The 13,140-nt window shown below is 42.5% G+C and overlaps 1 protein-coding gene across 1 annotated transcript in view; it reads right to left on the bottom strand.

Annotated features, from left to right (window-relative positions):
- ppp1r12c (protein phosphatase 1, regulatory subunit 12C) overlaps nt 1–13,140 on the bottom strand; it is a 47,169-nt gene that overhangs the window by 31,204 nt on the left and 2,825 nt on the right. The window contains exons 5-6 of the mRNA XM_084318554.1: nt 12,730–12,889; nt 2,758–2,902 (exon numbers count right to left, since the gene is read on the bottom strand). Of these exons, the coding sequence (XP_084174680.1) occupies nt 2,758–2,902; nt 12,730–12,889 (305 nt within the window). The remainder of the gene's footprint in view (nt 1–2,757; nt 2,903–12,729; nt 12,890–13,140) is intronic.

The following is a 13,140-nucleotide window of genomic DNA, read 5'->3' as shown; positions in this document are numbered from 1 at the left end:
TTTTATTATAACATAACTATTAACACGTTGACTGCCACTCACGGCTTTTCTCGGATTTACAATAGTTACGTTGAAAGCCACTCACAAGATTTCTCTGATTTTTTTTTTTTAGCGATCTGAAATCATATTGCATCACGCGAGCCTACCCTAGCCTACCCAAAGGCCGCCGACGATCAGATGTGAAAAAAGCGCCCCCTATCGTCTCCCAGATGACATCAGGGATTTTGGAATGGACTCAATGAAAATGGATGGGGGGAAAAAAATATTCCAGTCCACTGATGCAGCCGGGGTTACCAGAGTTCATTCTGGAGACTCTGAGCCACGGCAAGCATGAGTTCTACTGTATACACCAGCGTTTCCGTTAGCCGGTAATTACCGGTATTTGACCGGCAAAATATGTTGAAGTCCGAATATTTAAATCTCTCCGGTCATAATGTCCGGTGAAAATAATTCCTCTAAGCACAATTTTATTATTTGAATTGTATTAAAATAGGCTAAAATTAAATAGCCTATGCGATGAACGAAACAATAATTACATTTGTTTCATTGTTGCTTCACTCTGATAAAGCGTGGATGGCACCGCTCAGATGTGAATATTTTTTTTTCTTTCTTTTTTTGAGCCTGTCTGGCCAGCCACCATAACGACAAACAGGTATACGAGCGAGAGAGAGAGAGATAGCCAAACAAGCTAAACTTAACAAATATTTCATGAAACCAAGCACAAGCAGGTCTAATAATAATGACATTGACAACGAAGATGAGTCTTCTGAAGTCAGAGACCGCCGATGCTCCCGCGGAAAATAAACAGAAAAGTAGAGCGTTCAGGCGGCGGCCCGAGTGGAAAGTTAAATTCTCCTGGCTGAGGTACGACATTATAGTCTAGTAGTCTAGCCTCTATGATGTACAAGAGATAACATTGATTGAACGTACACAAAGTACACTTTATTGATTGAACCACAAAGAGCATCCCCAGTCTGCTGCTACCGTTGCGAGCCTCGCAGACGTCCGTCCACCTGTTCCAATGGGGATATATCAAAGTCGAACCAACCAGACGACCCGCTGTTCTCGCACAACGAGAGACGGGGTGAGTGAGTGTTGACATTTTTTTATCATATGCAACTGTTGGTTGACTGCCGTGTCACATAGTAATGCATATTATTGATTATAACTAAATGTAATGAAATCAACAAATGCGTTACGAGCATGTGGCTCGTCCTCTCTGCATGTGGCGACGAGCTAGCAAACGAGGCAATGTGATGATCAACTACAGTTTGCTGTGTGTGAAGTTGAATATTATGATATGTGTGACGTGTCGGATACAACGAGGTGAAGCGATGTCGACTCGAGATTCATTTGGGGGTGCGTGCGACAGCTGCTGCAGCGGGAGCCTGCGGGGCGGGAGCTTGATGCTGGATTAGTGTATCGCACTAACTTGGGAGGCGATAGATAGTAATTTGATTCTGCAAATCAATTTCTCATTCTTCGCTTGATGTAATTAATACAAATGTCCAATATAACGGAATTCGTTAGCTCATAAAAATGTGATTATAACAGACTGCTGTTTAAAACTCTGACCGGAATTTCTCGAATATGTCCGGAGATAGAAATCTTGCAGGACACCCAGACCGGCACGAATATGTTCTAACGGAAACGCTGGTATACACGTTAGATCTATACACTTATCGATTTCTTCGAATGGTGATCAGGAATTGGAATATACCAGTTGGATACCATCTGATGTCAGGTAAGGAATCTATGTTATCAGTGTTAGGATAATCAGACTCGTTTTGATGAAGATATAAGCTTTTTTCTGATATGTGCTCCAGCGGTTTCACTGTAAAATCCATGAGGAAATGAAAACGGCTATTATCAGCGCGCGCCTCGAATGTGCGTGCGTGTACGTATAATATTGATCATCTAGCATTTATTTGAAAACGAGTCATAAATAGGCCGACAAATATCAACGTTCTGGAATATTCCAGTAAAAGACGATTATCACAGAATGGGCTGTTTTTTACCTCAAAACGGGTGCTTTTCAAAATGCTCTCAAACGGAAATGAAGCAATAAAAAACCAATCTGCCTTGACAGCACTGACTGGAAAATGATTCTTTGATAAGCGACGGGCAGATTAGACACATAGCCATCATTTAAAACATAGATTAGGCGATATTAACGTTAACATTAGCGCCGATGGTGGCATTCAAGCACTAAGTCGTGCGCCCCCTGGTGGCACTGAAAGTGTTAAAACCGTGACAAAATATATAAAAAACAAATAAGTGTATATAAAACTATGAAACTTTTGTAACCTTTTGTTTTTGCAAAATAATGTACTGAATTATTTCTTTTAGTTTTTTTTGTAAATAATGTAATGTAAAAAAGGGTAGGCAATTATATAAGTTTCAGCTTCAGCCTACACCTTTTCGGTAATTTTCTTTATTTTATAAATGTTCTACTACTACTGTACATTGCTTTGTAAAATAAGACAGAAATAAAAATCATTAATTCATTCATTCACACTATTTCTATTATTATCTTTCCTGCCTGTACCTCCCCTCCCCCATGCTGCTATGACACGTGGATTTCCCCTGAGGGGATTCATAAAAAAAAAAAACATTTCGACTTGATCAATCTGTCAAATCTACCCCCAAAACATGACATGGCAGGTTCAACACGTCTAAAAGTGCCATCGTTTGTCTTTCCGTCATCTCGTTGTTACCAAAGGTCTGTATAAAACATGATATTTCTATTTCCCTCACCGCATTGCTGCGGGCCTCCATGTTGCACAGCTGTTCGGCGAGTATATGACAGGCCTCCGCTTGGCCCCAGTGCGCTGCGGCGTGGAGGGGCGTCCAGCCGTCGCAATCCTTGGCCGACACGTCCAGCCCACACTGACACAGCAACCTGGAACACGACACAACAGTGACAAGCAGGGGTTAAAAAACAAAAGATTACAGGAACCGAAAGAGACAAAGTACTGACGGAATGTAAAGCGACGTTACAGTGAGCAACTGTCCAACACCAAAGCCAGGGGGTCTTGAGGGAGGGATGCAACAACCAATAAGAAGCCACATAGAAAGTTGGGGAACTGAAGTTTAATTTAACATGCAGTTTAGCACTGTGAGAATTTAGAGTGCATTAATGGCAAATGGCTGCATTTATATAGCGCTTTTATCTAAATCGCTTTACAATTTGTTCCTCACAATTAATTTATTAAAAAATAAAAAATTGGGGGCTTTTCTGTATATTTCACCCATCCCAATTTAGTGGTTATGCCAATTCCCTTCCTGGTCGTTGCGCGCATTACCCCACTGTCAGCCTGGGGAGGGTGTAGAACTACCACATGCCTCCTCCGATACATGTGGAGTAAACAGCCGCTTCTTTTCACCCGACAGCGAGGAATTTCACTGGGGATACGTAACGCATGCAGAGGTTCACGCCATTACCCCCAGATCCCCTCCCTGCTGAACAGGCCCCCCGACCGACCAGTAGGAGTTGCAGTTTACAACGTCCAGGCCACATACCCCACCAGCTTCCCACCCGCTAACACTGCCAATTGTGTTAGTAGGGACGACTTTCTTTTTAGGGCTTTGGACATTACTAAAGGAAAGCTATGACAGTCATTCCCAAGCTCAATTATGTGTAATATAGTGCTAAAATATTTTACCACTTGAACATTAACACTTTGGCTGCCATGAAACGTGTTTAGACGTCATTGCCGGCCATGCTCAAGTTGCCGGAGGACGCTGTACAGCGTCCTTATATCAATATTTCAAAAATCTGCGATCGGATTCATATGTCCCCTCCGCTGGCCTGAGATCCACCAGGAGGACCCACTGAGCTCTCTGGCGGTTCAGGAGCGCCATCTGGTGGCCGATCGGCGCAATCGCTTAAACAGGAAGTGGCATAGAGGTTGTGCTGGACGTCCGTATTACTTCCGGGCACTCGCTATAGGTCCCGGCATTCTAGCTCGTCACAATACACAGTGATCGATTGCCAATAACTCGATAAACAACATGATTTGGACGTATATTATACCATTATACAAGCTGGAGATGGACCGGGTAAATCTACATCCCATAATGATAAGATTTCTACTCTACGATGATCGCCCAACGGCGCGCGGAGACTGGGGTGAGTTTTAGCGTGTAACGTTACCCATTTGACCCACATTAGATGATTGGTATAACGCTGCCCACGGAATTATAAACGCCCCCTAGCCCATCCGGTCAACATCAGATGACGTGTAGTAACTTCTAGAAGTACGTCTAGTTGGAATTTTTTATATCGCGCTGATTGCCATAAAACTGTATTGCATCATCAATATAATGCATTTGGGGCTATAGATCACGTTCTGGAGAAAGCTGCAGAAAGAGATGAAAACATACTTATACATTAGACCATACTTTACTATGAATATGTGAATGAAAAAGTTTAACGTTGCTACACAATGAACAATACATATAGGACTTTGAATGGGCCCTAATAATGGCAATGTAGCAATAGAATTTAAAAAGTTATAGCCATGCAAAGAAGGGGTACTTCTCCATAGACAAATAGAGCCGGCAACCTATGGTATATCATGAATTTAACCCAAGGCAACCAAAGTGTTAATATGAAAGAAAGTTAAAAAAGTCCACATAAAGACATTGAAGAACACTAAAGTGTTCATACTGTGATTTGGTAACAAAAACCTTTGACTCGATTTCTGCAAGAATCTCTTTCTTTTGGCAATTGGGTTGCAAGCTCCTTTTTCTGAATATAATTTAGGAAAAACCCTCTTATAGACGATGCATCTAGGCAAACCATACACTCTTATCGGCACAGGTCTCTAGTTTATGGGAGTACACGACTGTGACACAATGGCTAAATGACTGTAGTCAATTGCCTTCACAAAGTGAAATATATTTTAATGATTTCATTTAAAGCCAATTTTGCAATGATAATAAACACCAAAAGTGAGAATATAGGCACACTCTACGGAGTAAATATACCGTCTATGGTTTGTCCACCAGAAATGTTCAATAAACTACTGAAAATGTCATCCCTACACCTTTGTCGAGTATGCAAGGATATATGAACGCCTAGCCCCCCTCACGTCTTCCCCCAAGCCTGTTGACTCTATTTCCACCTAAAATGTGTCTCACCAAAACACAACACTTCTTCTTTACACAATCTTCAAAAAGAAATTAATGGGAAAATAAAATGGATCGTTTCCCTGCATAGATCACTACTACATGTATCAACTTATGATACAAGTTTCGTTAGAATTTCCTGGATGCCAGTGTGGTCAGCTGAGCAATAGCAACAATGATAGGTTTGCAGGATTAGTTGAGTCACACGGGGGGCTAAGATTTTGAGGAAGTACAGAGAAGAAGCTTTAACTATCATGAATGAGACTTGCTCTGAAATACAGGAAATTAACGAGAAAGGGCTAAACAAAAGCACAGCAGGAGAATGTTATTACAATTGACGTTGGGTAGAAAGTGAAACCCAGAGAAATTGGAGTGTTTGCAAGTTATAGCTAACTCCATGCCATTCAAACAGGCATGATCACGTTAAGAGTGTATGTTTTCTTTAAGGGTCAAGGAACCGCTTTGAAACTGGCCATGCAGAAATTCTTGGTTAAAAAAAAAGGGGGAACTACACCCAATTTCAGAATGTGTTAAAACTCTATACTTGATGACATCGAAAGTTTAAGTGTGAAGCTGCTCCATCATCATCATCACCAAGTTGCCTTCCTACTTCTCTCTGGCTTTGGGTGAGGGTAGCTCATGTTCACAAATATTGATTTAACAGTCTTAGGCCATGGGAATAACATATCGTTAGCCTCATACCTCATTGCCCAAGTAATTTTTTTGGAAAAGAAGAAAAAACAAATTTTCCAGCAAATGTGTACAAGTTTTTAATTTATATTTTGAAAATAAGTTCCACAGGGTGCATCAACAAGTTTGCAAAAATACAAAAACACAACAACCATTGTGTAACAAAATAAGGTGACTTTTAAACAAAACATGTTGTGACTTAGGAAAATGTTTTCCTCGTACATGCATACATGTCATACACTAAGGCAGTTGTCATACTGCGATCGCCATCTGTGTATGTAACGTTGAGTCACATGAGTGAGTTAGGCAGATGGGGATTTTTTTTTACGTAAAAAGCATTCCGATTGGCTGAGGACATAGGCACTAAGCTAGGGCGATGCAGCAGTGTGAGGAGATTACAGTTAGGCAGACGTCTCAATTTGGCCAAAAGATTACTTAGGCAATTATCGTATGAGGCTAACAATATTAAAATTCGCAATTTGAGTGGTGTTCCCCTTAAACTTTGGACCCTGCAGGTGTTTGCGTGGGGTCGCACGAGGTAGAGGTCCGGTTGCTCTGTAAATCACCATGCAGTGTGCTGGCGGGATGTCCCTTCTTCACGGCAGTATTTACAGAGGTTGGCTGCACTGTGGAATGGCTTTACCAAGAGGGACACCAAATAGGTATGAAATCTTAAAGGAACATGCCAACATTTTGGGAAATTAGCTTACCGTCTTCTCCAGAGAGAGACAAGAAGATAGATACCAGTTTGAGGGCTGACCTTCGATTTTTTTCGGGCCGAGATTCTATTTTAATTCGAAGCTTCGAAATAAAAAAGAAATGTATTTAACTTTTTTCTTTATGTTGTGGGACTTGTACAGCACTTTGTTCAACTTTGTCAGTGCTGTAAAGTTTAATCATTTTTAAATCTTAGACAAACAAAACACTTTAATTTCATGAAATATTGTAAGCCGTCATTTGAGGCTTTATAAAAGCAGCACAATGAACACAAATCTGTCAGTGCCGAGTCCGACCTCATCTTAAATAACAAACAGCATTGCTTGTTGTAGTTAACAAAGAGAGGCAGAGTTGATTTTGCAACCCAATTTTTTTTTTTTTTTTTTAATAATCTAATTTTATTTTCATATTTGAATCCCATGCCCATCGAACGAAGCTTCGAAGTATTCAACACAGCCCGCGGCAGTTTCCTCTCTGTGCATTCAGTAGAAAGCTATCTGGCTGCACGTTAGCCTAACTTAGCACAATGAATGGAAGCAGACATGGCCGGTAGCTTTCTACTGAACACACAGAGAGGAAACTGGTATCTATTTTCTTGTCTCTCTCTGGAGAAGATGATAAGATAATTTCCCAAAATGTTGGCGTGTTCCTTTAAAGCACAAATCAACAGTAACTGTAAATGCACCACAGCAGTTTTAGTTGAATAACAGACCCTATATATATATATCAAGCCTCTCAGAGTACTGTAATAATAATAATGATAATAATAATAATAATAATAATAACAATAATAACTTAGTTTTGTATAGCGCCTTTCATAAAACCCAAGGTCGCTTTACATAGGGTGTTAATAAAAAGAACAAACATGGTAGACAGACACACAACATTAAATGTAGGAAGTTAGGGGTCAAAGGCCATGTTGAAGAGGTGAGTTTGAAGGAGTCCAGAGTTGGGGTGTTGCGGAGTTCTGCAGGGAGGGAGTTCCAGAGGGTGGGAGCTGCCACACTGAAAGCTCTGTCCCAAAGGTCTGCAGTCTGGTTCGGGGAATGGAGAGCTGACCAGTGTCCGAGGATCGCAGGGACCGTGACTGAGTGTGGGGGTGGAGGAGGTCAGTGAGATACTGAGGTGCCAGAGCATGGAAGGACTTGTAAGTGATGAGGAGGGTTTTGTAGGTGATGCAGGATTTGATGGGGAGCCAGTGAAGGTGGATGAGGGTGGGGTGATGTGCTGCCAGGGTTTGGTGCAAAGACTCCAACCACCCAAACAACTGCCTCTTTAAACTGTTGCGGTCAGGCAAGCGATACCGGAGTCTCATGGCAAGCACAGAGAGACTCAGAAGGAGCTTCTTTGATTTCTCCAGCGCCTTCAACACCATCCAGCCGTCACTGCTAGCGGAGAAGCTCTCCGCGATGCAGCTGGAGCACGGCTTGGTGGCCTGGATCAAGGACTATCTCACTGAGAGGCCACAGTACGTCAGACTAAAGGACAGTCAGTCTGATGTACTGGTGAGCAACTCCGGCGCCCCCCAAGGAACTGTGCTGTCCCCCTTCCTCTTCACCCTCTACACCTCAGACTTCTGCCGCAACTCAAGCGGGTGTCACCTGCAGAAGTTCTCAGACGACTCCTCCATCGTAAGCTACATCACCGACGATGATGAGGAGGAGTACAGAGCCCTGGTGGAGAGCTTCGTGGGGTGGAGCGACAGCAACCACCTCCAACTCAACACCAGTAAGACCAAGGAGCTGGTGGTGGACTTCCGGAGGGGCAAGAAGAGGCCCCCCCCGATTCCCATCTCCATCCGAGGGGTGGATGTGGAGATGGTGGACTCATACAAGTTCCTTGGGGTACACCTGAACAATAAACTGGACTGGTCGGATAACACAGAGGCCCTCTACAGGAAGGGACAGAGCAGGCTGTTCTTCCTGAGGAGACTCAGGTCCTTCAATGTGTGCAACAGACTGCTGCAGTCTTTTTATCAGTCTGTTGTGGCCAGCATCCTCTTCTATGCTGTGGCATGCTGGGGAGGCTACATCAACTCAAGGGACACCAACAAGCTCAACAAGCTGGTGAGGAAGGCTAGCTCCGTGGTGGGAGTCGAGCTACCTAGACTTGAGGTGATGGCAGAGAGGGGGATGATAAGGAAGCTGGCTGCCATCATGGAGAACCCCTACCACCCTCTCTACGACGAGCTAGTCAAGATGAGAAGCTCGTTCAGCCACAGACTCATTCCCCCACGACACTCAACTAACCGCCTCGGACAGTCCTTCATACCAGCGGCCATCAGGCTCCACAACAGTGGGCAGCGACTAGCAGCCTCCAGGCTCCACAACAGGGGGCAGCGACAGCGACTGCTACCAGACATTGACCTGGGACTTATAGGAACCCAAGGAGGACAACCTACACTACCTTAGGCTTACTGCACCTTAGGTGGACACTGTGATACTGTGAATAATGTATATTTCAGTGGATACCGTGATACTGTGAATAATGTATACTCAGTAGATAGTAAATTATAACACTACCTCATGCATACTGCACCTTATGTGACACTGAATATTTCTTCAGCTAGTCAGATAGTAAATTATATTGACCATATTGACCAAATTGTTTACACTGCCCGTGTTGTTTTTACTACCTGTACACTGTGTTGTTTTACTACCTGTACCCCCCCCCCCTCCCCCCCATGCTGCTATGATGCCTGAATTTCCCCAAGGGGATCAATAAAGGAATATCTTATCTTATCTTAGCTTCTATCCCCAGGCCATCAGGATGCTCAATGACCAATGATTGCTCAATGAACAATGATTGAACAATGAACAATAACAGGCCAGCAACACACTCACTTTAAATAAACAACACACTGTAGCACCCACTTTATCACACTCTACATTTATATTATTGGTAAGGGAATTGCACATCTCTCATTCCTTATTGCACCTCACCACCACAACGGTGGCACCACAAGCTAAGCTATACCTCACCATTTTTGTACCAGATGTACATACTGTATATAGAGGTATACTGAACAATTGTTGTTTAAACTTGTGTTTACTTGACTTCTTGACTTTCTATTTTTTACTTATTATACTTATTTATACTATCTAGCACACTCTCAGGAGCGAAACAGAAAGAAACATTTCATGCAAAGTATTCTGTATGACAAATAATAAAGAAACTTGAACTTGAAACTTGAGGTGAGTTTTGAACGTAGTGGAGCCTGTCCAGGGTTTCGCTTGGAACCCCCGGAACACCACATAATTAATTAATCTTACCCCTTTCCACATAAGCTAGACATTTCATCGTTAGCATCTACAGACGCCTGTTCACTCTAGCTTTACACTTGAGCCCTGCTGCTGCTCTGAAAGACCAGACCCTCACACGTGTGTGTTTGAGATTGCCGTCAGATCATAATTTTATATAGGTATCAGATATGGGTTTCATTGTAGAATAGATATAAAAAGTAATCAGATATGAGCAGCAATTCTGAATTGAGCATAAAAACCTGCAACGTGAGCATAGCCATAGAAACCGGCTGTTTAGGTATTTGGAGCGTGCACTAGGGCTGCACGATTTTGGGAAATAATCTAATTGCGATTTTTCTGACAGATATTGCGATTGCGATTAAATTTGCGATTATAATAAAATAAAATTTAAGCAGCCGCAGAGGTTTATTGTAAAATGCGGCTTGCATCTGGCCTACGCTGTGGGTCTGTTCGGGACACCGAGCCTGAAAATGTTTCTTTTTACCTGGGAATCGATAACGGTACCCAACGGTACCTTTTTTCTTTTACTCTCCCTCTCTGAAGTCTACACTTCACAACACACAATCTAAAACCCCTTACCTCCCTCTCCCAAACCGATCTTGTATCTCAAGGGGATTTCCTGGTTAAACAAATAAAATAAAATATAAAAATAAGAGATTTTCTTTTGCTTTGCGATTTGATAATTGCATCATTCCAAATCGCGATTTCGATAAAAAATCGATTAATCGTGCAGCCCTAGCGTGCACCTTAAATGTGCTAGGGATGGGCACGACTAATGTTTTCCCAGACAGAGTACTCGCAGGAATGACTCGAGTAGTGATCACAGGGATTAAAGCAAAAAAAAATCTCCTGACTGAAATTTTTTTCAGGCCAAGTCATATTCTTATTTTAACCTCCACTGTATTTCTTTTTAATAGCGTTGGCGTTTTAAGGGAGCCTACTTGTTTCGGTTTCGTCGATAATCCAATGTACAGTTACCCCCCCACCCCGCCTACCCAACCCTTCCCTCCCCAACCACCTCCAATGTACAGTCCCCCCCCCCCCTCCACCCAACCTCCTCCAATGTACAGTTTCTTCGTCAAATGTATATGCTCTCTTTTTTAGACTCTTATTGTATCACAAACAATACTGTGTAAATCTGGTACGTCATAAATGTATAGATGTAGCAGTATTATCTATCTGTATGTCATGTATGTCATATATGTTATGATGAATTGAAAATGGGGGACCCTGATGTAAAGAGGAAAGTCTTTCTCTGGTCTGCAACCCCTTGACAATTGTGTGTATTGAGCTGTACTGTATTGTACCCATTCTGCAATCCGTTATAACAATCAATCAATATTTAACCGATTGCAGAATGGGTACAATACAGTATGGCTCAATACACACAATTGTTAAGGGGATGCAGACCAGAGAAAGACGTTTGTCTTGTTTACATCATCAGGGTCCCCCATTTTCAATTCAGTGACATTTATGACATGCATGACATTGACATCATGACATTTATGGCATAGGGACATACTACAGGTATATAGTACTGTTACATTTGTGACATATACGATATGCAAATATACAGTAATGTTACCCATAGATCCTGACAGAGAGAATATATACGGTGGGGAGGAGACTGTCTACAGATACACCTGTGTGATGTTGCTACGGAGTTAAGCTAATAAACGTATACTCACAACCACAGCAGGGGACTCACATATTGTACTGTGAAGTAACACGACAATGACAAACGTGTTGTTTCTGTTTTTCTTTTTGACATCGTTGCGGCACACGGAACAAGTTAACTCACCACTACAGCCCCCAGTAGCGCTGCCTAGCCAGTCTCTTCAAACGTCCTCTCCTCTCGAAACTTTTTGTTAGGTGGTCCCGCTGATCCTTTTCATCTGAGAACCCCGCGGTGGGTTCTCTTTTTAGTGGCCGGCTTACTCCTTCCATTTAACAGACGCTATTAAGCTAACGTTAGCTAATCGGTATATAGCAGCGAGTGCAAGCAGCGTGGTGGCTGTGACGTTGGTAAACAAGCAGTTGACGCGTGAGGCTGCAAAAAAGGCGACCCGTCTCTCGAGTCGCTGAGTGATGATGACTGCTTGGCGCGATAGGAAAAAAAAGCCCTTTTCCATATTTGGCGCCTCTGATTGGCTCAATTTTGTTTCTGTATGCATCTACAAATCATGCAAATACTTCCGTCAGACTGCGAATCAAATGGACGGATCTCCCCAATCAAATTGACGGAAATCCGTCTGGAGACGGAATGCTTTAATGCATGTGATCAATTACTTGTTTATGCAAATCTACTTTTAGAACGTATAAAGAGCATGGCAGAAATAACAATGCACAGCAATGCTTAATACTTATTGTGAGTCAGTTACCATTTGTAATAATTATTACGTTACCTCGACTCTGTCTGCAGCAGGTCTATCTACTCATGTAAACACAGATTTTTGGTACAGGATGTGTTCTCTTACTCTTAGCAGTAGTAGCAGTGTTTGGGTCCATGTAGCACAACTAATGTTAACAGTTTATGTTAGCTAATCACAACTTCAGTATGTCCGTATCAGTAGTCAATGGACGCTACTCAAAGTGGACGACATGTTGTTGGCACAATTTGGAAATGCACAAACACAAACCGGTTATTATCCGTTTTAGCTAGTTGTATTCCAACGCAACAAACTTTTTGCGTTAACGTCCTCCAACTCTCTCAAGCTTCCACTGTTGTCTTCCTGCAACAATTCACGCCTTGTGAGATTTCAGAGCGACATTTATGATTCAGTGGCAAAAACAAGCACTTTTAGTGGACGTACTTGGTAACCAAATAAAAAGATATAAATAATTCACGTTCAGTTGAAATGGCGAGTAATCGATTACTCACTCCCATCACTATAGAGTTTCTTTTTTTTCAGTCACACACACTTACTTGATAGCTTCTAGGTAGCCCTTGGCCGCAGCCACGTGTAATGGGGTGGCCCCAGTTTTGGAGTTTCGTAGGTCCATGGGCGGACCCTCAGTGAGCCAGGATCGGCCGTCTCTCATAATCAGCTCTTCCTCCAACCGCTTGGCTGCCTCCAAATCCACACCTGGATGCAAACAGAGGAATATCACAATGTGTCTCACTACCTTTACAACCGAGTGACTAGATGTAGGCTAGGAGGCACACACTTCATTTAGTCCTCACTTTCACTCCTATCAACACACAACCAATTGTAGTATGTCTCGCTCTGCAGACCATTTGTAATAATTACCTTACCTCTACTTCTACTGCAGCAGGTCTCTCCGCTCAATTTGGAAATGCAGAAATGAGAACCGCTGTTTTTATCTTTTAGATAAC

The sequence above is a fragment of the Notolepis coatsorum genome (assembly GCF_963971535.1).
Source record: "Notolepis coatsorum genome assembly, chromosome: 7".
NCBI lineage: Eukaryota > Metazoa > Chordata > Actinopteri > Aulopiformes > Paralepididae > Notolepis > Notolepis coatsorum.
Note: the sequence above shows the minus strand (reverse complement) of the source record. Positions and strands in the feature narration are given on the sequence as shown.